Raw genomic sequence first — 24,607 nt, 5'->3', positions numbered from 1 at the left:
TCTCCTCCGCCACAGGTTTGCCCCCACGAGAGGTTTTCCCCTGCCACAGGCTCACCCCCATGAGAGTTTCACCCCATGTCAGCCGTTGGCAAGCGCTGGCGCAGCACTCCCAGCCTGACAGGCAGCCCGGCTCATGTCCGCAGGCCCCTGGCGCTGACCCTGCAGCGGTGTTGGAGGACAGCGAGATCAACGCACCGCTGTCCTACCTGAGCTGGGCTTGGCTCTGCGCTGGTGATACCCCAACACGTCTAACAGCCCTCCATGCAGCCACCCCAGAAGATGGAAGAGAAAAGAAGTAAGCCTTAAAAAAAATACAATAGTGTTTTGAGCAGTCATTAGGCAGATCTTGTGTGAAACTTTTCTAGGAATCAGCAGGCTTCACTTAACTGCTTTTCCCAATCAACCAAATGCAATTTCTGTGCCAGAATGAATGGAAATGTTTTTTCAGTTATAGCATAGAAAAGTTTAGGTAGTTAACTTATAAGTAACGTATGTTTCATGCTCTCTGTGTCGTGAGTGGTGATAGTAAGAAATTTGGTATTTTCAGTGTGGTCAAACAATGCTGCCTTACTTCTCCTTACTGTTGTTACAGTGGAGATATCTTGCTTTATCTTGCATCTGTGGAAAAACGGATTCAGTAATTTTTTCACCTAAAAAAGCCTTAATTTTTTCCTAAATAAATTAGTTTAATTGCAGTACTGCTGTACTGACAGACTTACTTTAAAAAAAAAAAAAAGAGAGAAATGTGAGCTAATAGGAAGTGGGGATTATGTAGGCTCAGCTGAATATGCTGGAAAATATGGGTCATCTCGTGACAGCTTCATGCTTGAAGCATAATAAGAAATGATCTATGTAAAAAAAAAAAAACCTTGCACGGCTTGTTTCATTTGCGTGTTCTTCAGCTAGGTCTTGACAAGACATGGGATGACTATTTGAAAATGGGATGACTATTTCACTGCAACGCTTTTTTAGACAATGTTCCCACTGATACTGCTGTAGTATTTACTTGTATAAATTTTTAAAAACTAAGTAGCTACAACCATTTTAATTTCCCACCTGATCCCTTTCTTACTTGTCCATTCTGTACCCCTTGCAGTGTTGTGTGACTGCTTTAAAATGGAGAACCTTACCAGTTCCGGAGAGGAGAGGATTGAAGGTAATATAATTTGTATTTATGGAGGGAAAGGGTAGTAGTAGTATATATTTGGTACCACTTCTGGTGTGAAAAACAATAACTGGAAGACAACAGTTTTGTCTTTTATGGTGTATGTGTAAGACGTTAGTCAGCCGCACTACAGATTCTTTACAGGAAACACGCACCCAAGCGTTTTTTCCGGTAGCTGGCATAATTAGCCCTGGCCTTGTCTGCTTGTTTCTTGCTCTAGCATCATTCCCCTGCACAATGCTGAAAAGAGAGATATATGGCCACAGGGCTCCTGTAGAGGGAAAAGAAAATCTGTCCAGAGGTAATGGCCCCCGCCGGGTTTAAACTATTGCCACCAGATGCCAGTCCACACCCTGAGTCATCAGCTGGTGAGATCATTTTAAATGCTGACAAGGTAGATGCATCCTGTGTCTGTTCATTCCCTGTCCTCCTGGCTGGCATTGACAATAGCAGCATTAACTCTGGAGAGGAGATTAACGATGTAGATACCTGTCTTTTTTGAAATGAAAATTATACTATGAATTTCATATGCAATCTTTACTTCTCCGTGCAAAACCAAGTTTTTCATGTGAAGTTTCAGGGCACTCCAGCATGAGAATGGGGGAAGCGTTTCCAAGGTGAGTGGTTTGAGCACCACATGCAGTACTCTATGTTTTATTTCCTTTTGGCCTATGCAAGATTGTAACGGATGACCCAGAAGTGAAAAACTGTGTTCTGTCACCCGTCTTCTCAAGTAATCTATCTACCAGTGCTATCCAGACTTAGTAAATGTTTTGACGTATCTGAAAACAGGTAAGAAATAAGGCCAGCAGTTTTAATCTGCAGTGGTGGAACTTCTTACTAGAATTTCTGAATGTATATTTTTAAATGCGGATATTCAATATACTTATTTCTCGGTATTTTAGATTTGTGATACTGTCATGCACAGCAAAAGGGTGGGAATGGCCCAGGGCAGATGTCTCTTGGACCAATAGTGTAGGTTTCCAAGAGTGTTGTGGGAACTTTTTGTAACCGGACTTTGACCTTTCCACTTTCGTGAATATAAAAGTTCATGAAATGATGTTGAGAGTTAGTGCCAAATCAGTTATTTTAGAAGATTAAGTACTTTCAATGTTGCCTGTTGATATTAAATATTATGCTTCTTAGCAGCTGGTGTTGTGGTGACAAAAGGTTGTTACTTTCTTCACTGCTGTCCTGACATATTTGAGAGTAACCATAGGCTCTGTACTGCGATAGCATTACTTAGCTTCTGTTATCTTGGGCAACAGAAGTAATTCTCTGCTAAGGAAAAAATTAAGGAAATACTGCGTTCTTGTAAGGCTTGTAAAAAAAAGTATTTAATGACTGCTGGAGAGTTGTTGCTAGAGCACATTTGCCAACCCAAGATTTACTGTCTGAAAGCGAAATATAAACCTAATATGGTGACAGTAGACTTTACCTCTAGAAATGGAGTAGGAAAACAGATTTACTTATTCTTTGGTGCTTGATCATTGATGAAGAGAAACATTAATCATGAGAGAGAGCCTGTTCTCCTCTGGTATTGTCTGTTGACACACTGAACCATATTCACTTTTCAGAGTCCTGGCCAAAGATGCACTGCTAATGGTTTAACAAGAGCTTTCATGAATGGGCTTAGTACTTCAAAGTTACATACACTTGGAAGAGAAGGGGTTCTGAACCAGTAGCTTAAAAAACATTTCTTTAAACAAAACGTTCTTTATAAATATTTCTAGTGGAGGAAGGAGGCACAATATAAGGGGTGCATTAATTATTGCAACTGATATCACTTGGTGAACAAAATTTGTCAAATTGCTTTTATATGAAAATATTTTGAACACTTTTTACCTAGAAAACATACCAAAAATATTGGTGGGACAGGATAGTCAGCTTGTGTAGCTAAGGGAGATTACAGATATTAAAAAATTTCCTTTTTTGTTGTTGTTGTTGTTGTTTCATAACCTGTTCAGTCTTTTATTTCATAACATGTTCAGTTCATTCAGTTGTAAATATTCTCCTGTGTCACCTCTACAAGTTTCAGTGATGATTAAGTTATTGTGGGACTAATTTGCTGGTGTTTGGAGAAAGGCTTCCACAGCACACTTTGTAGACATGCTTGAAAAGTTACTTGAAGGAGCATCATGGACCATCAGAAGCCACTCCAGTTGGTCACTTAACTTCTGTTTCACTCTCATGATTAGGTTTAGGAATAGACCTGAAGGTTTAAGCCTACAAAAGAAGACAATTGTCCCAGCTGGTTTTTCAGAAGTGCCTCCCAAGGAAATGAGTGGGAGCCTTTGGAAAGTCCACTAGGAGCTACTTCTGTTCTTACACAGCTCTTGGGAGCTGTACAGACTTGTAAATGGAAACTTGCATTTCAGGTGATTTGAAGACGTTTTGGACACAGTTGGGAGGTAGAAGAGTGGACATCATATTTGAGCAGGTGCAAAATGTGCTGCTGTTGCTAAAGCAAAAGATCAAGGATGGAACTGCCACAAACGAAGGTTTGAAATCCTTGTAACGGTTAAGCTGGACAGAGGGGGAGCTGTGGCCTGCTTTGTGTAGGGCTGTGTATCTGCCACAATTCAAATACTGCTGAATTTAAATTACTTAGAAGTTGGCGTTTTTAAGCACTTTAAAAAATACATCTGCTCTTTAAAAAAAACTAGTTATTTCAGGTGCATTTTGCCATTTTCACAATTTGCCTGTATATTTTTTTCAAATGTGTGGCTCTTAAGCACATGGAACTGAAATGTTTATTCTTGAGAAGTAATGAAATACCTGCAGTGCCTTGTGTTTTGTTTATCATCAGAAATTTTAGCCTTTCTTGCTGATCTCGGTGAACTGAATGGTTTTGGGGTGGGATTATAATGATATAACTATTATTTCACATCAGAGACACCATTATAACTTGAAACATTAGTAGAAAAAAATGTGACAGCAATACATTTAAGATTGTTCCCGATTTTCATGGAAATAAGTTTCCTTTATCTACATCAAAATTAGAAGTCTGATAAGCTTGGAGCAGTACACAGGTTTCTTTTTATTGGTTTATTTAATTCATAAAGATTGCTTTTTTTATTAAGTCACCCATGTAAATGTAATCTGTGGATTTTACTGCTTTTTTTTTCTTTTTTGCAGGAAAATGTGCAGTAGTGTCAGATGCTTTTAAACTGGTATAGCCACACCCTCTACATTGTACTGCTTGCTCTAAATTGGTAGCACAATTTTTTGTGTGCTTGAGCTCCCACATCTTTATGACAAAATATTACAGCAGTGCATAGATAAAAGTTGAACTTGAATCAACGCAGTGAACAGATGATGCAATGAATCTGTGACATAGTTAAATTTGAATTTTTCTATGTTTTGTTCTATAAAGATTTCAAACTAAAATACTAACATGGATTTTGCTGACACTTGTCTGCCACCTTGTAATATTTATTGCATGGGGCAAGAGGTTAAGACAGAACTGGTTTCTTATTTCTGTTCTTACCACCTGAAGGCCATTTCCACCAATTTAGGAGTAGCATTAATTTGGTCTGCCAAGATCGAGCCTTTCTTAGCAGGAAGATGACTAGTTTGATGACAAAGTAAAGAGAGAAACTTACACTAAATTGTGCTTAGGTATATTACTGCCACTGGAGGCTACTGGGTTATGTGTGTTTGGAAACATTCCAGCAGCTTTCCAAAAGCTGGAGGATATTTGGTGCCAATTCACAACTACTAGTATGAGCTGTAATTTTATTGTAATTTGTAGATGTGTCTGTTAAGGACTGTGGTGAAAAAGGTGCTAATGGTATCAGTCTTGCAATGCTCTGGATTAGCACAGTGAGGAAAGAAGTGTCTCTGGAGGACTTGTACTTTGGTTTTGCTGTTATCATTGTCCCATTACTATTACTTAAATTACACTTTGTATTTGTTTTGTTTTTTGCATAGAATGCTGGCAGGCTTGGGCACTGGTGAATGAAGCTAATCTAGGTGATCTCTTAAGCTTGACAAATGGTATGTGCATCTCAATTGTACTTATTTGGTATCTGGATTTAATTTGTCTTGTTTTACTCACCAGGAGCTTATTTCCCTTCGTTGAAATCATAAAAATAGACCTGAGAAGCCTGTTAGCATTACAAGGGAAAAAATGTAATTATTAGTTTCTTCAGGTATTGGACTCTGGACTCTCGCCTGGGTTTATACTTTTGTGGGCTGTGTGTATGTGTATACGGCTTGTACCAAGTGAAGAGAGTTTGAACTAGTAAGCCCTAATGAACCCAAGCTGGCTGCAAGCAGAGTCATCTTGTGCATGGCTCCACTAACTGTAATACCCTGGCATCCTTTTACCTCAAATAATGGAGAGAAATCTGTATATGTTTTTTACATGTGTGTTGTCTCCATGCACTTTGAAAGCTACATGGAAGACTTTAATGTGCAAATCACCTGGTGGTCTATGAAAAAGGGTAAATCTTCATGATGCATTTCTGCCTCAACTTTGTCAATGCACACCTAAGTTTTACCCCTTTGGGAAAAGGGAAGGAGAGAGCGGAGGAGCAGGAGAGAAGGTGTGAGAGTGTGTGTCGTATCAGCTAGTTGCTCACTTGCTCACCTATATGCAAACACATGACTTACACTTGTATGAGTTAGAAGCAGCAGCTTCCTTTTTTAATAGGGCACTTGCTAGCATGCTTTTTGTTAACTGCAGTTCATAGCAATGCATTGTTTTTAACGTACTTTCGCAATTATATCTTTAGTAACTAAAGTAAGTTCAATTATAAATTGAAATGTGAATTGTTGAAGTTTTTGCTTGATTTCAAATTTTTTCAGTAAGTGATGTGTTTGATGGAGATGGCATACAGGAAACAAAGCCCAAATTGCAGCATCTTCTTACAGGTGACGACACTGAAGACTCTGTAGAAGGTTCTCACAGGTCAGTGTTTTTAATAGTTTATTCCAGTTCCTTATTTGACATATTCTTTAGTGCATTTGTGAGAGATTGTAATCTCTCTCTTGAATTTCTAAATTCAGTGTTTTAAACCCAGTTTTGAATCCTGCCAGTTTTCAAAGTGAAAATATTTTTAACTTGGCCTACACGGAAAACCAGAGGTTTTGAGTAGACTTGTCTAATTTACCCTGTGAGAACATTGCAGAATAAAACAGGACATTAGGTTGTGAATAAAGATCCATGAGTATTACCAGGATTATCAGGGTTAGGACTTAACAATTTTTGAGTTCAGTTCTCAGACTTTCACAGACTGTGGAGGTGGTCAGGCACATGGCTTAGTCTCTCTGTATGTAGCCTCAGGTACTGATTTGGAAGATAGGGGTAAAGATATCGTTCCTTTCTTCCTTTTTTCTTTTTTAATGTCCTTTCTGTGTTTTAGTATGCAGGTTCTTTCTGGGAAGAAGCTGTTGCCTTTTTCTTTTTAATGCCACTGAATATGTCTTCATATGACGTTAGGACAGTAACATAACGCAAACCATGATTCAGTGAAACCCTTGGCTTTCTAGGAATGGGCTGTTTCTTTTCTGTGCTAATAATATTGAACCACTAAAAAACTGAGTGTTTTACTGGTTGTCTAAAATGCTACTTTTTTCCTTTTTTTTTCCTTCTTTTTTATTCCAAATAGCAAAAAGGAGGAGATAGAAAAAACAGGTTCAGGGAGTAAAGAAGCATCTAGTAAAATTCAAGATTTACCTTTAAACTTGCAGTATCAGAATCACACATGCTCTAGTGCATGTCTTGCCAACAGAGCAGCAGGCTCCTACAAGGGTGAAAATCCTCTTAAGATACCAATCCTGTTTCACTTTCAAAGACGCCATGCAAAAGCAGACTGCCTTTCGAAATCATTGGATGTGAATTATAAAGCTCCTTGCGGTCGAAGTCTGAGAAGCTTTCAAGATGTGCAAAATTATTTGTTTGAAACAGAGTGCAATTTCTTATTTGTTGATCACTTCTCCTTCAACACGTATGTACTGTTGGGCAGGAACACCGTAAATCCCAAACCCCTCGTGTTTGATTTTGATATTAGCAATGGAGTCGAGTCTGTGCCCATTTCCTTCTGTAATGATCTTGACTGTGCAAGATTACCTTATTTCAAATATCGGAGGTCATCGTGGCCACGTGGATATTATCTCAACAATTTCTCCAGCATGTTTCTTGATTCGTGTGACTGCACCGATGGTTGCATTGATAGGTAGGTAGAAAAATCTAATCCCAGGCAAGTGACACATGATGCCTCAATAGTAGGGTGGTGGTGTAAGTGTGAAGGTGCGCAGTACCAAACAGTGCCAAATAAGGAAGTACCAACACTGCTGGAATATCTGTGGTAGTTGTCTTGTGCCATGCTCTGTGTTGACTGAAAACACTGTGTCTTTGTCTTCTCCAGAACCTGCATGCTCCTACCCGTACAGCCTCTCTTGTAGGGAAGGAAGCAATCAAGAGGTGGATTATTGTGTTCCTTTCCTTTTCTCCCCACGTTGGCAGTGCTTCTCTTCCAGGTGGAGCTGGCAAGCAGATCTCTCAGCTCTGGGAAAGGAGTGGGGAAAGGAGAGTCTTGTGCCAGCAGAGGAAGGCTCATTTTCCTGGCACGCAGGGGAGGATTCTGTGTGACAACTACTGCTGCAGCTCTTGCTGTGGGATGGTATCCTAGACATGGGATGGGACAACCTGGAGAGATCAGTTCATTTGGAACTTAGAAGGTTACTGAGGGCAGAGGAAGAAACACCCACACTGACAACCCCTACATCCCTTATTGCAGCCTTTCAGTACTTAAAGGGGGCTTATAAGAAAGATGGGGGCAGACCTTTTAGCAGGGCCTGTTGCAATAGGACAAGGGGTAATGGTTTTAAACTAAAAGAGAGTAGATTCAGACTAGATACAAGGAAGAAATGTTTCACAATGAGGGTGGTGAAACACTGGCACAGGTTGCCTAGAGACGTAGATGCCCCATCCCTGGAGACATTCAAGGTCAGGTTGGATGATGCTCTGAGCAACCTGATCTAGTTGAAGATGTCCCTGGTCATTGTGGAGGATTGGACTAGATGACCTTTGAAGGTCCCTTCCAACCCAAACTATTCCATGATTCTATGATCCCATCCTTCCCCTTGTCTGAACAGAAACTATGGAACCCTGTGGTCACAGAACAGGTTTATGTTCTAGGCAGTTCAAATGGTGTTGCTCATTGGTGTCTTCTTCTATGGCCCAGTAACTCTAGGCTACTTACCACTGTGTGGGAACTAGCAACAGTTAACATATGCGAGTTTGGTCATGATTTTGTCTGCTTTCTTGAAGGGTGTTTGTCTTTGACCTGATCTCTCCCTGTAGGTGTTATTTGGTGTTGAATCCATTTTGTATTGCCTATGACCCAACAAAAGCTTGAAATCAGTGTAGTATAATGAAGCTTCAGTAATTAAAGTTATTTAGTTTCGGTAGGGAACAGCAAGCACATAGCATGCTGCTTCTTTGCACTGAACTCCCCCGAGTTGAGATGCTTTTGGTGTGTGGTTTTGAGGTTCAGGATTTGGTCTGTTGCTCTTGGTACAAGCACTGTGCGTCTTTGGCATTGTCGTGGTAGAAGATGGTGAATACTAGTGTTATTGCTTCAGTTCTCCACTCCTCAGTTTGAAATTCTTTACTTCCTGGGGGCTATGGTGGAAGGAAGGTAATGAAGTAGTGGCTAACAGGCTCAGATGCTATGCCAGAACAGGTGATTTTCATTCATTCATTCAATCCATTTGACAGTGTCCTATTTATAATAAATTTCTGTTGTACTTCAGCTGTTTGCATGTGCCTTTTGCAGAGCTTGGCAGAAGAATGGGGTTAGAGTGGAGAGAACATGATTTACTGTAGAGCACACCTAGCCAGGCAAGAGACAAAGAGAAGGGCAGGGTGCCTGAAATGGCTTTGTGGAGTAAAAGGGGATGCGGGGGAAGAGAGAAAATAGGTATATATAGAAGTGTGTGTATGTACAGGCAAGTACATTTTACATTATCTAGATTTATGTTTAATTTACACTGCCCCAAATACATTCTGAGATGTTTTACTGTTATTTTTTAGGTCAAAATGTGCATGCCTACAGCTAACTGCAAGAGGCTGTAGTAAAATTTCTCTGTCTCCAAGTAGTAAAACATCCTGTGGATATAGTTACAAAAGACTGGAGGGACCTGTTCCTAGTGGGTAAGAAAGACCCAACTATTAACTGTTATTTTATTCGTATGCTCTTACTTTACTCCTGTAGTGTGCTACAGGACTAAAACAACTGCAGTTTTTGGATTACTGAAACCTTCTATTTTTGTCACAATTTTACTGATAGATCAGGATGATAAAAAAATAAGTAATGCAACTTGAGTCATAGGAGGAGAAAACCACTTTTGCACTGCAGATACTACAATTTTCACAGCTTAGTTCAAGGTCTAAGAAGAGTGTGAAGAGTAACATAGTATCAGCTGGTCCAGCGCTCAGGCCATATCTGGCCCCTGTGCTGGTTTATTCAGGCATGCCAAGGGGAAGAGGGAGAGAGGAAGGAAACCTGCCACAAGGGAAGGAGACCTATCAGAAGAACATCACAGCATGTATCAGCCAAAGAAGAGGGAAGCATTAGCCATCCTTGGTTTTTGCCCTATATCTTGTCCACCCATTCGCTCTAAAAGACCAGACTCCTAAAGAAGTATCAGCCAGCTGCTGTTGCCAGACTTCATTATGTGTGACTTTTCTGAGAGTCTCCAAAGCCGTCCTAGTGCTGCAAGTGTTTGCCCTTTCTCTTATTCAGCTCCCATGGATTAATATGTGGCCTGGGGAAGGTGCCCGTAACCTCAGGTGTTCAGGAGAGGAATTGTTCAAGGTAGCTTTCTGCAATAGCCAAGGGCTGAACCCACAGGCTTAAGGAGACCCTTTCAGTCCTTTTTTGCTGGATGATGTTAGTTTATGGTTGGCGTGCAGAATTAGTTGAAGTGAAGCCAGTGAACCCAGAAACAAATGCAAAAAAAAGCACAATTGTGAATTCTTTTAGAAGTATTTCATTAAATCCTAAAACCCACAACAGCGACAGTGAGGTCCAGACAGACAGATTGTCTTTGCTAAAATCTGTTCCAGCATGGAATGAGATGCTTCATAGGGATTTCTGCTTCTGTGTGATTTACTCCTGTAATATAAAAAGGTAGCATTTATTTTTCTTGTCTACTTATACCAAAATCTGGCTGACACTCTTAAAATTGATGAATCAGCAATAAAGAAAGTAATGAGCTTCAGAGCACTGCTGCACAATCGGTTTTAGACAGGGTCTATCTTTTCAGTCAACTGCCTTATTAAAGCTCAGGAGGGAAATGTGTAATAGCAACTTTGTTTTCTTAATGCATTCTTTTATATTGTGTTTTGTTTTGCTTCCTCTTGACAGAATTTATGAGTGTAGTGTGTTGTGCAGGTGTGACAAGATGATGTGTCAGAACAGAGTTGTACAGCATGGCATTCAAGTCAGGTTGCAAGTGTTCAACACACAGAAGAAAGGCTGGGGCGTCCGCTGCCTAGATGATATCGACAAGGGGACATTTGTTTGTACTTACTCAGGTAACAGAAGCTGACCTGTGGAAGATGTATAGCGTAATTCTCCCTCTCCTGTGGCCTGTGCCATGGAATTTTTTGAGAACCAAACAGAGAAATACGGGTTTGGAAGAGAATGATCTTAACTTGCAAGATGATCAAGCAGGCAGAAGAACTTTGAACTCTGCAATATGATGGTGCCAGAGAAACAATCAAAACATTCTGGAGCAAAACCCATCTCGGACTCTTGATTTTTCCCTCACAGGTCTGTGCATCCTGTGCCAGGGCTAGTTTTCCTTCAGTATAAATGCATTTGTATTTTGCTTGTCAAATAATGTTCTTGTATTGTTTTTAATGTAAGTTTGAGCTGCGATAGCAAGTGTGACCCACCTTAGCAAACAAACAATTAAAAAAAAAAATTGATCTGTTTCTTTCAGGCAGATTAATGAGCAGAGCTGAAGTTCAAGTATTGGGAGATGCTGGTCAGGAGCTAAAAGAGAAGAGTGCTGTGAGTGACAGAGGCCATGGCTTTTTTTCCAAAAAAAGAAAACTTGACACTGATTGTTCAGGCTCTGTGATTGAACTAGTGCAGACTGGCAAAAATAACATTCTTGAGAAGCAGGAATCTTTGTCTCAGACAGTGGATAATGAAGATGAATCAACTCTGTAAGTTTACCAAAGCAAACTTAAGCATAACAAAACTAATATTCTGCTATTCTAGAAAGTCCTTTGTAAAACTTAGAGTAGAACTGAATGGCCTCAGCGGAGGGTGTGGGTTTTTTTTCTTTTTCAACGTTTTTGTTAATTCCTGATTATTTCTTCTACTGAGACACTTATTTCTCTATATTAATTTTACTTAGAGTGTATACCACTTGGCATTTTCTAGAAATCCAGTTCATCTCCTGGATGTACTTGATCTGTTCAGGGCATTCATCATTATGCTAGTTTGAAAGAATTCATAAAAGATACTTGAGATAAATGACTTAAAGATACTTGATGACACTGAAGTGTATGATAACAAATTAGCCACTGATGGTCCTGTCCTTTGCTCCCAGTCTCTCAACCTCTTGTTCTTTGTAACATAACCTTCCCTGCTAGGAGTTGTAACCTTTCCCTTTAGGAGTCTGACAACACCTCGCTTTTGCAGTGAATTACGCAAAAGCTGTGGTCCTGTTTTCGTTTTACAGTCAGGATCTCATAGTCTGTCAGGATTCCTAAAAAAAAATACCTGCAAAATAACCAGGTGGCTTTGTCAATAGTGTGCTGTAGACTTTTCAGAAATAAGTTAGGAACTTGTTTTCTTAAACTTTATTCCTTGCCCTGCCACGCTACTCTGTAAACACTTTCTTTGTGCTACGCATAAATAATTGCAAATTCTTGTTCATTTCATAGTAGAAGATTATTGTAGATTTTTGAGAAACACCATGAAATTGCAAATGGAAACTTTTTTAAATACCTGCCAGTATATTCTCACTTGCATTTCAGTATCTTGGAAACCTAATTAATTAATAATTTTGTAAATTACATAATTCTCGGCAAGAATTTTGTAAATTACATAATTCTCAGCAATCGAATTTTATTTCTAAGTGCTGTTACTAAAAATTGCACGGAAGCACAGTTTGAAAGTTGTGTTTAATGCACTGCTACCTTAAATCTCAACAATTTCCTTCCCTGAAAATAAAAATGTTTTGCATGCGAGCTGTGTTTAAAAAAAAAAACAAAAACCAAAAAAAAAACCAACCAAAAAAAAAACCCCAAAAAACCACAAACCACACACACAGAGCACAGACAAAAAGACTTTGTTATTCTGCCTCTGAAGAAATTACAGTCCAGCTGAACTGAGAAACTTTTGGAAGGGCATCACTGTGCTAAGCTTTATATGTCATTCACCCCAAAAAGGTTGTCTTTAAAAGGACAAACAATGTAATCATGTAATAATGACATATCTTGTTGTGGCTACTGCACCTTTTGCATTTACAAGGGGCTTTAAATCTTAAGAAAGCTTTAAAGAGTAGCATTTGCTGCCATACTACTGATAGTCCAAAGAAGTACCATGATGGTTTTTTTGTGGCGAGAAAACACATATAAATTTTACATTGCAAGTTTTCTTGAATAAGAGCTGTTACTTATTGCTAGACATTGTACAGATAGTAATATTAGTTTTGAAACTGGTGTTTTCTGCTGCACTCTGAAAGTAATACAAATGAATGTAATTTTAGATGCTTTAAATGTATGTGCCAGATACTGCTTCCCATCCTTCCTCAACCTTCTCCTGACATGAAGGAGTGAGGTTCTTCTGTGGGAGAGTATTTTCTGTATCTGCCATATATTGCCTGTCTCCCGCTCTGTCTCCCTCTCTATCCCTTGTCCCAGCAACATCTTTACTTTCCTGTCTGAAAGCTGCACTGCCAAAACTGTTGAAAGTGGTAGCAGTAAAAGGGCAAAACTATCTGTAGTTTTGAGATGATCTGATGTAATAACAGTAAAACAGACATTGTTTCTTGGCAAGAGAACTGGGAAAGGATGTAGAAGCAGCTGCTGATCTCTCAAAAAAAGTATGAACAACTGGTTTTTTTACAAATAACCTAACCTAGGTGCTCAGTTCTTAAGGCAAAATAGTCACAGAACTTGCGGTGAGGCTGTTCTTTATGAACTGGAGACTGTTAAATAAATGTGTGTTGTGAAAGTTACTTATGGATCTTTTTGTCTTTTATAATTTCCTTGTGACTTTTCTGTACAGGGTTCATCCGAGGAATTTAAGTATTGCAACTGCGAGAAGTCCTGGAACTAGAACAGTTGTTTTGCATAATCGCCAGCTAAAAATGGTAATAATTATAAGTGGCTTTAGTAGATTCATTTTTCACTGTGCTGAATATGTATGTTAATTTTATCCTTTTCATCTTAAACATTTAAATAGTTCTAATGATCTTCTGTCATGATGCTGTGTCACACTGAGCTAAGCTGATGTGCTGGAAGCTATACCCCATCCTTTCTCCATTACCAGTCCTTCCACATGTTCCCTGAGACCAGTGCTAACTACTCTTGCAGCCTTCCCTTCTCCACCCTTCACTTACACTCCAGCTTTGAGAGTCTTCAGAAGTCATTTTCCTTCTCCACCTCCTGTTGTAACTGACTGCAGGGTTACAGGGTCAGAGAGAGAATATTTTTTGTGATGTCTCCCCGAAGAATGACATAGCAGGGAGGGAAGAAAATCTCAGGAGTTGGATGCAATTTTCTCATGCAGTGGCACAGTTGGGAGAATTTGATTTGACCTGGGTGTGAAGTGTTGCCTGCAAATATGTGCAAAGGAGAGAAACTGGGGTAAACTTACTCTGTAGGTTTTATTGCACTTAAGAAATGCACGTAGGATTTTCATGCTAACATTTGGCAGTGCTGTCCAGTCTGGAGCTCCCATAATTAATTGCCTTTTTGTGGTGCAAGAGGATGTGAGATACTGCCACATCTGTTCATTTCATTGAAACCATGTAAAAAGCATGTTTGGGCTTTGGTTCAGCATCTTCCACAAACATGTTTAAATTCTGGTGAAATTGTTGGGACTTAGACACTTACTTAAATGTTTTATTGAGTGGGGAGTTCCTTCCAGGTTATTCTGAAGGATAATTTGAAATTAAGGTAAATGTTGCATTGCAGTAAATACATGAACTTTTGAAACCCAACCGTAGCCATGCATTACAGTAGGTTTGAAACATCAACCCTAGAGTCCTAAAAGCCACTTGCTATCCTGTGTTGACCCAGAGTTGCATACAGCAACAATACATCACAGTCTTTTCATTATCTTTTATTCTGTTTAAAGGAAATTGATACACTGGTGCACAGTGCCAGCTCAGATGAAGATAATAGCTCTCAGATTCATCAGTCAAGCAAAACAAAACTAACCAGTGGAACAAAGAAAGGAAAAGAAAGTAGGTTTGCAGAGCTATAAATACTGCACTCTTAGTACACTTGTGCCCCATCAGGTGATAGACTTAAAATGCAGAAAGTGATCTTTGGATGTGGGCAGGCCTATTCTCAGACTAGAATGATGTTGTCTGCATAATGCTTAGGCTGTCTTAAGAGAGCTCAGCAGTACAGAAATTACTGCTGCATTGCATATTACAGTGCATAAACTGGTACAGGGCAGTCTTTTGCCTGCAAAGTTGATCCTGGGACATGTTGAACAGTCCTGACAGCAGCTTCTCAAATAAAGTGAAATAATGGGAAAGTCAGTCTCGCAAATCTTACTGTGTCACACCCAATACATGTTCCAGTCAATAAAAATTGAACAGGATATAATGTGGGGGTGGGGGGACCTCAAGCTGGAGAGACAGTGTGAAGCTGATGTTATTTGCACATGCATCTTGTTTCTGCCTTAATTACAGTTTGTGATTCTCTCAAGAATTAAGATGTAGAATGATGATAAAATGCTATGTGGAAGAAATCAATCTGGAGTGGGATTTGAGATGAATGAGAGACTAGGTCGCTCACCTAGCAACTTGAGCAAGTGCTTTAGGCACCATAGCAGGAAACAAGTTGCAGGAGGATTGATGAGAAGCATGGAAAAAGGACAGTTGTGTTCTAGACTACCAAGGAAGCTGCATATATTTTGGAGAACAAAGGGTGGGTGGATAGAAGTTCAGGGCCAAACAAGGGAAAGGCTTTGGACTTAAACTGGCATTGAAAAATAACTTATGTGTCCATTGACAGAATCCACTCAGCAGCAGAAGGAAGAACATCTGATGGAAATTGGACAGACTGAGTCTGCTGATGCAGACAATACAGAATGCAAAAGAAAGAGTCTGGCTCTGCAGCGTGTTGACTGTGACAAGTCAGGTGTGCTGGATGACATGTGTGTTGTGAGGCCATCCAAAAATGTACCCCGACAAGATGATTGCAAAAAGGAAAATCGCAGGCAGTCAAAACAGGACACTTTTTGTGAGGAGGCTGATGGTGACAGGACGCTTGTGAAGAATGCTAATGAAGAAAATATTTATGTACTGGATGCCACAAAAGAAGGAAATGTGGGTCGTTTTCTTAACGTAAGTAAAAAAGTTGCATGTGTTCTCTTAGTTGTCTTAGTTTATGCAAATACATCATTTATTTAAGCTAGAAAGCTTTTGTGCATAAACCATATATGTGATAGCTGCATGACAAGGCAGGCTATGTGGTGCTCCCTGCATGCTGAAGTGACAGAACAGCAGGGTCACACCAGCTGTTAGTGCCTCCATAAGATGATGCATGCTACATACTAGCTGTAGTTTTTGGCACCACTAGGTTGCTGAGTGAACTATACCCCAGTAATGAGTGACATCTTTCTCCTTAATTTTTGAACAGGCTTTTTTGGGGGTCCAGAGAGCAAACGGCACATTTTAATGAACCATAAGCCTTCTCCCAGCCTCGTTTTTTGTTCCCCAACCACTGTAAATTCTAGCTTGTGCTGATTTAGGATAAGTGTTGTGATGTTGTAGGAAATTTCTCTACTGTTCAGTCATAGGTTCAGAAAGTGGTCTGTCATCCGGTGTATATCCCTGCTAAGTAAGTGTCTCAATTTTGACTTGCTAAGAAATAGTAATGAATTATCAAGTACCTCCAACTGAGACGAATGGTTCATAGATATGTCTGCATGTACTGTGCAAGTAACTATTTCTCTTCATTGGCCTGGATATGTGTCTTACAGCAAAATCTTTGCATATGTGTAAGCTATTCTTCCTTGCAGAGGTAATATGGTGTTAAGATTAGTAGTGCGCCTTGCTGAAACCTTTCTTCTGCATGCATGAAAATACATGCATTCTGACATGCACCTGAGTGACCTTTCACATCTTGTATCTCTTTGCCAACATATGCAGTCATTTAATCTACTGCTTGTTCCCTAGCACTACTCTCCTGGCTGACAGCAAGATACATCTGTTGCATACTGATTATTTGTGGTGTATCCTGAATCTGAGAGGAAGTCTTACCATAAATTTCTGGAGGACAGCTTGATAAAAGAACTTGGTTGTCCTAGGCAAAAGTACTTTCATAATATAATGGAAATCATACTTTGAAGAGACATAGTTACTGCAAAAATAAGTGGCAATGACATTGAGTAATAGACATTCTGTGTGGCCTGGAGAAGGGAAGGCAGAAACTACCTTTATTAGTGACAGATACATGACACAAAATAGGTTCTTCATCCAACAATCAGGTGTTTCACTGTTTCTAATTCAAATGTTCTGTTTTACAGCACAGCTGCTGCCCAAATCTCTTTGCACAGAGCGTGTTTGTAGAGACTCATAACAGAAGTTTCCCATGGGTTGCATTCTTCACAAACAGGTGAATTTTTTGGAAGTTTAATGTTGTTCATTCAAGGCACTAGGGGAAAAAGCAGTGCTTAGTTATTAGGAAATAATTATGCTAAGGGGAGGCAGATGCTTAGATCAGGAAACCATAAAACTACCTTCTTATTAGTGACTTCTTATTGTGCACTGAAGACTAAAGAAATACAGTTGTTGATTATAACTAATGAGTTTTTCTTCAGTTTTGCACTGAAATGTATAGTGGGAAAGGTTAATTTTGATGCGTCCATTTCAGTGATAATCTTCTTCAGTGGAAAAATAGTTTTAACTCAGCATGGTTATTTTGAAAGCCAAGATTCACTGATCCCAGTGTTGTGACTCAAGGAATGGCCAGCAGATCTGGGTCCCATAGGGCAGGATTGGACCCTACAGGGTCTTGGGGCTGACACACTTTGTGGACCAAACAAGCTGGCTCCAGGCCTTCTCCTTGCAGCTACCAAGAGAAGCAGGACTTTGTGTAGCCCAGCATGTCCTGTGGGAGGGGCTGTGAGGATATTCAGAAGTGAAAACTTCCTCTGAAGGCAGATGATGTGGGTCTTCCCTTGGTGGATAACAGAAGGGGGACTACAGAGAGCTGGTGCCAGTGAGACACAAGAACGCAGCAGCTAAACCCAGGAGGGGAAAGATTAGTTGCGTCAATGAAGCTAGTTTATGCATGTGACAGTGGGAGCACTAGATGAGAACTTACAATAGAGAGGAGAGGATTCGTTCCAGACAAACCAACCCCAGGGAACACTGATCCTCTGTGGAGCCTTGCAACTCCAGTCCACACTGACACGGATGCTGTGGATCACGCTGTGAGGGGGTCTTCTAAGAACTGTGAAGACAATGTTTTGAAATATTGTCAGAAAAAAGATTTTGTTTTAGCTAAAGTCTTTCTTGCTCAGGTACTCGGTAAAAAAGTGTGTAGTGGAGACTGAAGCCAGTGGAGAGAGGTAATAGTGGTCAGCAGAAGACACTTAGGGAAGAAGATTGTTGAAGGAGAGTTCCCCTGGCTGGCCCTCCTGCTTTCTGGCAATCACCCTTTTACAACTTTTCTACATTAAGGACTGCATCTGGATCATTGAGCTTAATTGTGTATCTTCCATGAACTTGCCCAGTCACCTTTTTATTTGTTTTACATTTCTGGCCTCCAGAACATCATAAGGCAGCAAGTCCCAGGTTGCAATTATGTGCTGTTTGAGAAGTGCTTATTTGTTCCCAGCCTGCTGCCTGGTAATTCACTGGATGCCCCTCATATCATATCCAGTAAGAAATATCAGAGAATTCCTCTCTTCTTTGTAATACTCATATATTATTGTATTTTCCCTCAGTTGTCCCTCAGCGTCGTAGTCTCAGGTATTTAATTTGGCATTCTTTTGGGGCAATGAATTTCCTACCTTAGAAATTTCTTCTTTCATGTACTGTCAGAGCAGCTGGTTCATGAGGAGCGTGTGTTTTATTCTGTGTCTTAGGCTTTGTGCATCTAGGTAGTGCTACAATTGCATTAAAATGTAGCTTGCCAGACCAAAGATGGTAGTCTTCATCACCAGTATATCTAGAGATCTGTTCAAACCTCAGTGATGCACTGTACATAGTAAAAATAACAGAACTGTGTTGTCATTTAGATCTATTCGCTTATGTGTTTTTTCCCTTTTTTTTGTTTGTTTGATTTTTTTTTTTTCCCCTCCCGGAATTTGCCTCAAAGTTAGAGCAGGTTGTTTAGACCCTGACCCTATTGCACTGCTTGATAATTTTTTTTCTCTTAGGTGTGGCTATTTTCACTCTCCATAGCTCTGGTAGGCAAAGCAGCATGCGTGTGCCAGAGACTACTTCTATCTCTTGGTTCTCTCCCAACAAACTGCCTATATGATGCTCCCTGCCCCCTACAGTTTTGGGGTTTGCATGTGCATCGTTGGTGACAAATTGTAAGCACAGTTCTGTTTCACTTAGTTCAAACGAATTGACCAAGTGTTTTTTTTCTCAGGCATGTGAAAGCTGGAACCGAACTCACGTGGGATTATGGTTATGAAGCTGGGAGCATGCCAGAGACAGAGATTTCCTGTCAGTGTGGAGTTCAGAAGTGCAGGAAAAAAACCTTATAGGCAAAGCTTTCCTACTGTCAACACATCATGTACCTGGAGATTTATGTGCTGGAAGGGACTACTATACAGCAAACAGTACACTTAAGTCTGTGGTGCTAATTACGTTCAAGTAAAATGCCTTTCACCTGATCGTTTTTTAAGTTCATGTTTAAATGTCACTTTTGTAGTTTGCAGAATTAGAACTGCTTGTCACTAGAACAGGCATCAAACTTTTCCTAGGTAATTTCTGCATTCCTAGTCTTTCCCCCTCCTTTTCATTCGCAAGCAAAGTTCACAGTTCACTAGAAGAGTTCATGCTTCTGTGCCATCTGCAGCAGAGACATTACTGATGAAGAGCAGTATGAAGAGTTGATGTTTTCCGTGCCCTTCCACTATGTTGAGTTAGCAAAACTTGGTTTTCTGACACTCATTATGAATGCAAGTCTGTCTCTTTGGGGGCTGAGAATTATTAAAATATAGCTAGGCCTGATGGATCCAGTGGAACAGATAGTCTTGGACAGGGATCAGATTAATCAGAACAGTTTTCCAGAGCTGTGCTCATGCTACAAAGTAAGCTGGGCAAGTCCTGCTGCTGCAGGAGAGAAATGACTGTTTTTTCTTGTGTCACATCCCCCTCCATGTTTGTGACACACAAAGAAATCCTTGCGAAATCCAGTCTGCCTCATTTCAGTGCCATGTTCTATAGTGTGGGACAGGTGGGCCACAGAAGTCCTTGCCATGTGGTTTGTTGGTAAGAGAGAAACAAGCTACATTAGGTGACACGTGAGTGCAGATGCAGGGAGGAGGCTCTGAAATGGAGCAAGGGATGGGTGTGCAGGTGTGTGGCTTTTGAATGTGTTGGAGCCTTGTGCAAAGAAGGTGGTGTTGTGGGCGGGCCATTTAGACCGCTTGAGGAACCACCACCAAAGGTATCGGCAAAAGTGGTTTTACTGAAGTAAGATGTTGTAAGGGTGATACTCAGCAAAGTTCAGTGGCAAGGTTCACTGTGTTACTTACTGCAGAGGATATAATAATGATTCAAAGTTACCGATACAAAATCAAACTTACCAATACAAAATCTTAGTGCACTATAATACAAGGTTACATGCAATATTGGTCACTTACCAAAGATCTGCAGTTGGTAAAGGGTCTCCCAGCCTCGAGGAGTAACCTTGAGAGGTGTCCCAGCTCAAGGGGAGATCACTGCTGTGCACCCAGCTGCTTAGCAGGGAGAGCTCAAAGGCAGCTCTCTCAGGCTGTCATAATTACAGAATGAAGTGGTTGGCTTGTAGTCAAATTACCTGTGATGGAAAAGGTAAGCATGAGACTCCTTGTACCCACAGCTTTCTTTGTTTCTTGATAAATGAGTCTTGGAAGAACCACCTGCTATTCATGTGTTAATCGCATGGTTGATGTTCCAGTTTCCAAGCCCATGTGCACTGATGCTTACCATGTCACCCTGTTCCTGTGAGGGTGTTCAGAGAACAGGTTGAAACGAGAAGTTTTTGGCCTGGTTATGGTCTAGGGCTTTGCCTCCTTTGGAGACTCAACCAAACTACCACTAGTTTGGTCAACGAGTCGAGCACATCCGTCACAGGGGGATTTAAAGCTGGTCCTGCAGTTCACCTTAACTTCACTTCCTGAATTTGTGGGCAGCCATGCATGGCAGATCATGCAGAATTGTCTGGTGGTGTGTGCTTGGCCTTTAGGAGATTTTGTCATTGGATTGCCTGTTTTACAGAGCAGAAAGAAGTACTGTTTGTGAGAGTTAATGATGATTTAGGCAATTGTATTTGGGAATGAAACATGTCTGTGAGAGACTGCTGTGGCCACAGAGTAGAGATTTTAAGCCTACAGCTACAATGCAAAATGAAAGAGAAGCAGGAACCAGTTCTCGGCCCTGAGGCCAAGAGGTAACGGATGGCTTATGCCCACATGACTTACGGTTAGTCCTCTTTTTTAATTGGGTTACATCTCTGCTGTGTAGTTGTGGACAAACATGGTATCTGTGGCATTAAGCTGTGTTTGAGTTTGTTTTGGATGCTTCAAGCTTAAGAAACATGGGGTTATGCTGCAACAGACAATACCTTCACATTTCTCAACAGTCTCAGCATGCAGAAGAGTTTAAGCTCTTAAAAATCGTCCTTTAAACAGAGATATCAGACCTGTGAACTGTTCTGCTCACAAAACCTCATCTCTTCTCTCCCATGGCCCTGCTGAAGAGCTTAGCATACCCATCAAGCAAACCTCTCCTCAGCTTTTGTCTCAGTTGTCATGCTATGGGCTCACGTGTGGTTTCATCATGCATCTTCAGGGCTAAATGCAGAAGAGTGGGATTACCCCCAGTGTTGGTGCAATACCCCTTCAAAGGGTCAGAGCCACCCACTCTTGTCCCGATCTTGTCCCCTTCCACCCCTCTGTCACTGAGGAGCATCACCATATTAGCAGCAGTCAGCCTTCAGCTTGCTTGCTTCCTCCTTCATTGAAGAGCTGTCTCAGAGGGACTATGCCTTGGGACAACATCATGCAATGTAAAAACCTCCAGAGACATGCTGAACTGTGTGGCAAGCTCATTGGTAACCCAGCACTGGTGTAAGCCTTTTAAACAAGTGAAGATGCGGAAAATACCTCTCTAAAGCTCAACTTGAATGTGGAAAAGCAGATGGGAATGTCATTAAAGTGTCAAGCATATAAAAAAGTACATTTACTGCTGTTGATTATATTTCCCAGATCAGTGGTAGGAATTACCGTACTGAGCTGGCGAGGAAAAGTCTGTTTCTTGTTGCAGAAAACAGACCTGATGTTTCAAAAGATAAAAACACTTACTTGCTCTGTGTGGTCTCCCACTATCCGAGAGCCTGCTGTCAGTGTGGATTTTACAGCAGCTATGTGTATAAGACAGGGCTTTTTGGCTAACCATGTGTCGTAGTTTAGCCACAGCCGGCAACTAAGCACCATGCAGCCGCTTGCTCACTCCCCCCGCCCCCGCCAGTGGGACGGGGGAGAGAATGGGGGAAAAAAACGCATGGGTTGAGATAAAAACAGTTTAATAGGACAGCAAGAGAGAAGGAAACAACAAGGATGATAACAATAATAATACCGACAAAGGAATGTACAAGAACAAGTGATGCCCAATACAGCAATTGCTCACTACCCAGTGGTCGATGGCCCGTTACGTGCAGCGATTTCCACCCCCCAGCTAACTCCAGTTTATGTACTGGGCATGATGTTATATGGTAGGGAATATCTCTTTGGCCAGCCTGGATCAGCTGTCCTGGCTGTGTCCCCTCCCAGCCTCCTGTCCCCCCCCAGCCTTCTTGCCAGCAGGCCAGCACGAGAAGCTGGACTGTCCTTGACTCCTTCACAACAGCTCAAAACATCGACACGTTATCAACAGTTTCTCATCCCAAATCCAAAACATAGTCTCACACTAGCTTCTGTGAAGAAAACCAGCTCTATCCTGGCTGAAACCAGGACACCATGTTTATCAGATCTGTCTTTAGGTTTCTTCATTCTCCTCTTCTGCATGAGGATACGCGAGATACTGTGGTTACCAACACAGCTTCTAGTCCCCTCGCACTCTGATGCTTTCACTGCTTGGGAATCTGACATACCAGACCACAGACTGTAACCTGTCCTCTTGCAAACTTAGCTTATGAGGTACATTTTCTGCCAGGTTTTGTAGTTTTATTAGAATGGCTTCTGCTAAAGGTGGCTGGCAAGTATCATCTGCAGATAATGGCTGTGCCCATTCAATAGACATTGTGAGAGTGCTCACCTGAACCTGCCCTCTGCTTAGCTATCAGTTCCTCTGCTTGCCCTTCCCCAGCTCAGAGATGGGCATATTTCTGAACATAGCTCCTTGTGCCACCTGTGCTTTAACGGAGTATCATGTAAAAGTACAGAGCACAAGCACCCATGGAAGAATAGCTGGAAATGTTCCAAGTGAAACACTCAAAAGCATCTGTGGAATGACACATTTGGGACTTCTTGTCGGTCTGTCAGGGGTATCAGAAGACCTACAGGGAAATAAATATTAGCACCCAAGGTGAGCATGCACATGCAAAGACAGCTGAAGATCACCTATGGCATAAGTATAAAAGAAGCTGGACTGAAGCACATTACACTGTTGTCTTTCGGTTTTTCTGCCAAAAAATTGCTGAGCGTTAATTTCTACCTGCACCTATTTTGGAAGAACTATATGGCTCTGTAGAGCAGAGGTTTGGAAGAAGAGATCACAAGGGACTTGCAGTTGGTTTTCCTTCACAGAGAATTATTTTTTTCTGTGTTGAAGAACAGACTTCTAGGAAAATTTTCCTAGTTTAAGTCTCCAATGCACCTGTGAGGGTGCTGGAATCCAGTTGACTCATTTGAGTACCATCTAGATAACGGATTTGGGAATCGGTGTTGCGTAGCAGTGTCTGGCTAATAGATGCAACCTAATGGCAAGCCTGAACATGGGCTGACCTTACCTCTGAAATGCTGCATCTGGGCAGGCGCAAAGGGATTTAGGAAACCAGCCAGAATAACGCCAGCAGTACTGGAAAAGCCAAAGCTGTTCTATTTGGTAAAGGGAACTGATCTTAAAATGCTCCATGTTGTGTTTAGTGTGGCCTCTCGATGGGCCAGAACGTGCCTGTTATGTTGTGGCTGGTGAGCTCTATGGGGGTGGAAATCTGGGTTTTGTCTAATTATGCTATGCAACGCAAAGGGACTTCACATAGGCATAAATCTTGGTCTCACTGGCACGATTTTGCCTTAAACCTTGAGTCCCTGATGTTCAAAGAGCTTGCAAAAACATTGCAGCTATGTGAAGCAGAAAGAGGCAGTCTCTGAGTGGTGTATGTTGTCTTGAGACCTGCAGAGCAATGACCTTCTCCCAGTACTGCTTACACTTTGCGGTTAGCTGATGTGTGCTCACTGTCTGTTTACATGGGCAGCTGGAGGGGATCAGCCGATGCATAAACCATCAGGGTTATGAGCAAGGAAGCACCAGCAAAGCGCTGCAGCGAGGACCTGGCATGGTAGAAGTCTTACATATGTCTGGTTGCCCGCAGACAAGCCTGTCCGACCTCCTGACCAAGGAAAGGGCTGATGAGTAGCACTGGGACAGTCTGGTCTTTCATGTGCTGGGGGAGAGCCATGATGGCCAGGTACGAAGCCAGCGCACTGCAGTCGCTGCCTCCTCCACTGCGGAGGGATCCACTGAATGAAGGCTGCAGGAGGCACGCCGCCTTGTCCTGGCCTTTCCTCCTGCAGTGGGTTGACCCTGGCTGGACGCCAGGTGCTCACCAAAGCTGCTCTATCACCCCACTCCACAGAAGGGCAAGGGAGACAAAATACAACTAAAAGCTCGTGGGTTGAGATAAGGACAGGGAGAGATAATTCAGCAACTGCCATCACAGGCAAAACAGACTCGACTTGAGGAAAATTAAGTTATTACCAATCAAAATCAGAGTAGGATGACTAGAACTAAAACCAAGCCCTAAAACACCTTCCCCCCCCCCCCTTCTACCCAGGCTCA

General features: G+C 41.4%; 1 protein-coding gene across 1 annotated transcript; it reads left to right on the top strand.

Annotated features, from left to right (window-relative positions):
- Window positions 1-279: 279 nt before the first annotated feature.
- Window positions 280-19,104, top strand: SETDB2 (SET domain, bifurcated 2). The gene is made up of 14 exons (XM_010289365.1): window positions 280-295; window positions 1,097-1,156; window positions 3,544-3,666; window positions 5,099-5,164; window positions 5,978-6,080; window positions 6,781-7,347; window positions 9,210-9,329; window positions 10,546-10,715; window positions 11,126-11,354; window positions 13,429-13,513; window positions 14,503-14,611; window positions 15,393-15,724; window positions 16,909-16,997; window positions 18,987-19,104. The coding sequence occupies exons 1-14, from the start codon at window positions 280-282 to the stop codon at window positions 19,102-19,104; spliced, it is 2,187 nt and encodes a 728-aa protein (XP_010287667.1).
- The last annotated feature ends 5,503 nt before the right edge of the window (window positions 19,105-24,607 follow it).

The sequence above is a fragment of the Phaethon lepturus genome, unplaced genomic scaffold, assembly GCF_000687285.1.
Source record: "Phaethon lepturus isolate BGI_N335 unplaced genomic scaffold, ASM68728v1 scaffold146, whole genome shotgun sequence".
In the NCBI taxonomy this organism is placed as follows: Eukaryota; Metazoa; Chordata; class Aves; order Phaethontiformes; family Phaethontidae; genus Phaethon; species Phaethon lepturus.
This window is presented reverse-complemented; position numbering and strand designations above follow the sequence as displayed.